Source organism: Salvelinus sp. IW2-2015, unplaced genomic scaffold, assembly GCF_002910315.2.
Source record: "Salvelinus sp. IW2-2015 unplaced genomic scaffold, ASM291031v2 Un_scaffold1914, whole genome shotgun sequence".
Classification (NCBI taxonomy): Eukaryota; Metazoa; Chordata; class Actinopteri; order Salmoniformes; family Salmonidae; genus Salvelinus; species Salvelinus sp. IW2-2015.
In genome coordinates, this window is record NW_019943274.1 from 80308 (window position 1) to 82926 (window position 2619).

At 39.7% G+C, this 2619-nt stretch overlaps 1 protein-coding gene across 1 annotated transcript in view; it reads right to left on the reverse strand.

Moving 5' to 3' along the window:
* Positions 1-1689, reverse strand: part of LOC112072401 (uncharacterized) — a 16963-nt gene extending 15274 nt beyond the window's left edge. The window contains exon 1 of the mRNA XM_024139808.2: positions 1581-1689. Coding sequence (XP_023995576.1) covers positions 1581-1689 — 109 coding nt within the window. The remainder of the gene's footprint in view (positions 1-1580) is intronic.
* Between the last annotated feature and the right edge of the window lie 930 nt (positions 1690-2619).

The window sequence follows — 2619 nt, forward strand, 5'->3', positions numbered from 1 at the left end:
TATGACATGTTACGAATTCTAGCTAGTTGGCAAATGTTAGCTAGCTCGCTACATTAGCTAGGCTAGGGGTTAGAGTCAGGGGTTAAGGTTAAGTTTAGGAGTTACGTTAAAGGGTTTTAAGGTTAGTTAAAAGTGTTACGGTTAGGGTTAGGTGAAGGGTTAGCTAAAAAGGGTTAAGGTCATGGGAAGGGTTAAGGTTAGGGTTAGGGGAAGGGTTAGCTAACATGCTAAGTTGTTAGAAATTACATAAAAAGTAGTAAGAAGTTGAAAAGTTGCTAAATAGCAAATGTTGAGATTCAAACTTTATGATGAGATTCGTAACCTTTGGGTTCCTAAACTTGTTGTCCATGAGATTGGAACTCTCAGCCTTTAGGGTTAGTAGACATTTGTGTAATATACTTACCGATCCACCCAGACCAGCCACCCTACTTTGGCTTTTGCCTTAAGGTACCATCCGTCTTATGTAACCATACCAAACGTAACATACTAAATTGAGATTCTAAGATTTGCATACGGAATAATACGAAGTGCTCTGAGACTAGGCTGTATTATTTGGCATTAATAAAATGGTTTTATGCACAACTTTCTATCCAAGCTGGGAAGGCTCATGTTCATGCAGGTTCAGGTAGGCTAAGACAGTTGTATATTCAAACAAAAATATATTGGTACCTGATTTAATATGGTGTCGCATCGAAAAAGTATTTTACAATCTGCAACGTATGAATTTCCAACTTGAATTACTGAACAAGTAGAAGAATTACATTACTGTCGCTAGCCAGAGGACAGACACCTCATATAACTTAGTGAAATGTTCGGCTTGACGACCAAATAAGCCTACCAATCCACTTTTATCCATTAGCTAAAGAAAAGCTATGGAATAGTTTAGCTATACTAATTGATAGCCTAATCTATACTTTAATATACGTTTGATGAATGTATGAGGCATAGCAAGACAAGACATTGCGAGATACTGATTGCCAAGATAGCCTATGCGCTTGGTTCCGACTGACCTCTCTCTTCCTCGCTGGCTCGCCAGCTCTTTCTCAATCTCTTCTCTATGAAAGATGTGTGTTCAGTCTTCAGTCGTTTGCGTGTAGAATAGCCTACTYATTGATTACCCCTACTTTAGTTAMCTTGCGAGACATTGCAAGCCGTGAAATTAAGCATTGCGAGATATAGCTTCTGATTACTGGGTGCAGGGTCCTGACTCTGCCTGGTAGATGCGAGTTTGTGTTCTCTGAAGTAGCCTATGGCAACTACTCAGTCTCATCCTTTGCACAAATACTGAATCTTAGGAGTCTAGGAGTCGATTCCACTACTTGACACMCAGAAATGGGAGTCGACACCRGGAGTCAACTGGCAACGAGTCGAGGAATTTATTATTTTAGAGTCAACCCTCCATCACATGCACAGGTTGCCCACTCGATAAAGATGCTTCCACTGCGCCATTCGGTGACTCGACAACTAGCGTTTAAGTTTGACTCGTGAACACGCATATAGAGTGATTGAATGCTCAAAGTGTTCGGTTTGAGATTCAGACTAAATAAAATATTACCATATTTTCATCCCATTTAATTTACCTCTGCTCCTGGAGATGGTTTGTTTCAGTTCTGCAGTCAGAAGAATAGAGAAGAAGAAAGAGAAAGAGGTGATGTGTGTTGCAGGTCTTATAGTGGAACAGCCCAGCATTCTCCTCCCACCTCACCACTCCAGTACTGTACTTCCCCTCTCACCAAGTCAGCTGATTTCAGAGAAGAGAGATAATTTCTTCAGTAGACGGTACCGGATAGTTGGCAGGATTCCAAACAAATAAAGGAGATTTCTTCATTAGAGGCAGTTGGAGACAAATTCAAATCAAATCAAATGTTGTTTGTCCCATGCACCGAATACAACAGTGAAATGCTTACTTACAAGCCCCTAACCAACAATGCAGTTTTTAAAAAACTGACTTTCCTAGTAAAACAAGGCTAAAAATATGGTTTTGTTATTGTGCTGGAGATAATGAAAATTAGGTAATCATTTTTTTAAACGACTATATAAATATGTATATATTATTATTACATTTTTTCCCCCAAAAAATCTACCTGAGACAAAAAAAACTTTAGTTGCAAAATCGCATGAGTTGYTATCAACCTGGACATGATTCAGTTCCATTTCCATGTTATTTTAAATGTGGGCCTGAAAAAGTTAATTAATTCTTGCCATGGAAATACAGTGATACAGATACAGAGCACCTTCACACTTGAGMATTTCAAACACTTATTCTCAGCACAGAACTCAGTCAACAGGAAGTGKTTTTCAGTTTCTTGTCACAGTCCCGCTCACACACKGAGATGTATAGAGGATTCTAGTTCCCAAATGCCAGTTTTAGTATGGGCAGCTCCTGTCACGCCCTGACCTTAGAGATCCTTTTTATGYCTCTATTTTGGTTTGGTCAGGGCGTGAGTTGGGGTGGGGATTCTTTGTTTTGTGTTTCTATGATTTTCTATTTCTATGTTTTGGCCGGGTATGGTTCTCTATCAGGGACAGCTGTCTATCGTTGTCTCTGATTGGGAACCATACTTAGGTAGCCTTTTTTCCCACCTGTCTTTGTGGGAAGTTGACTTTGTTTAGGGCACA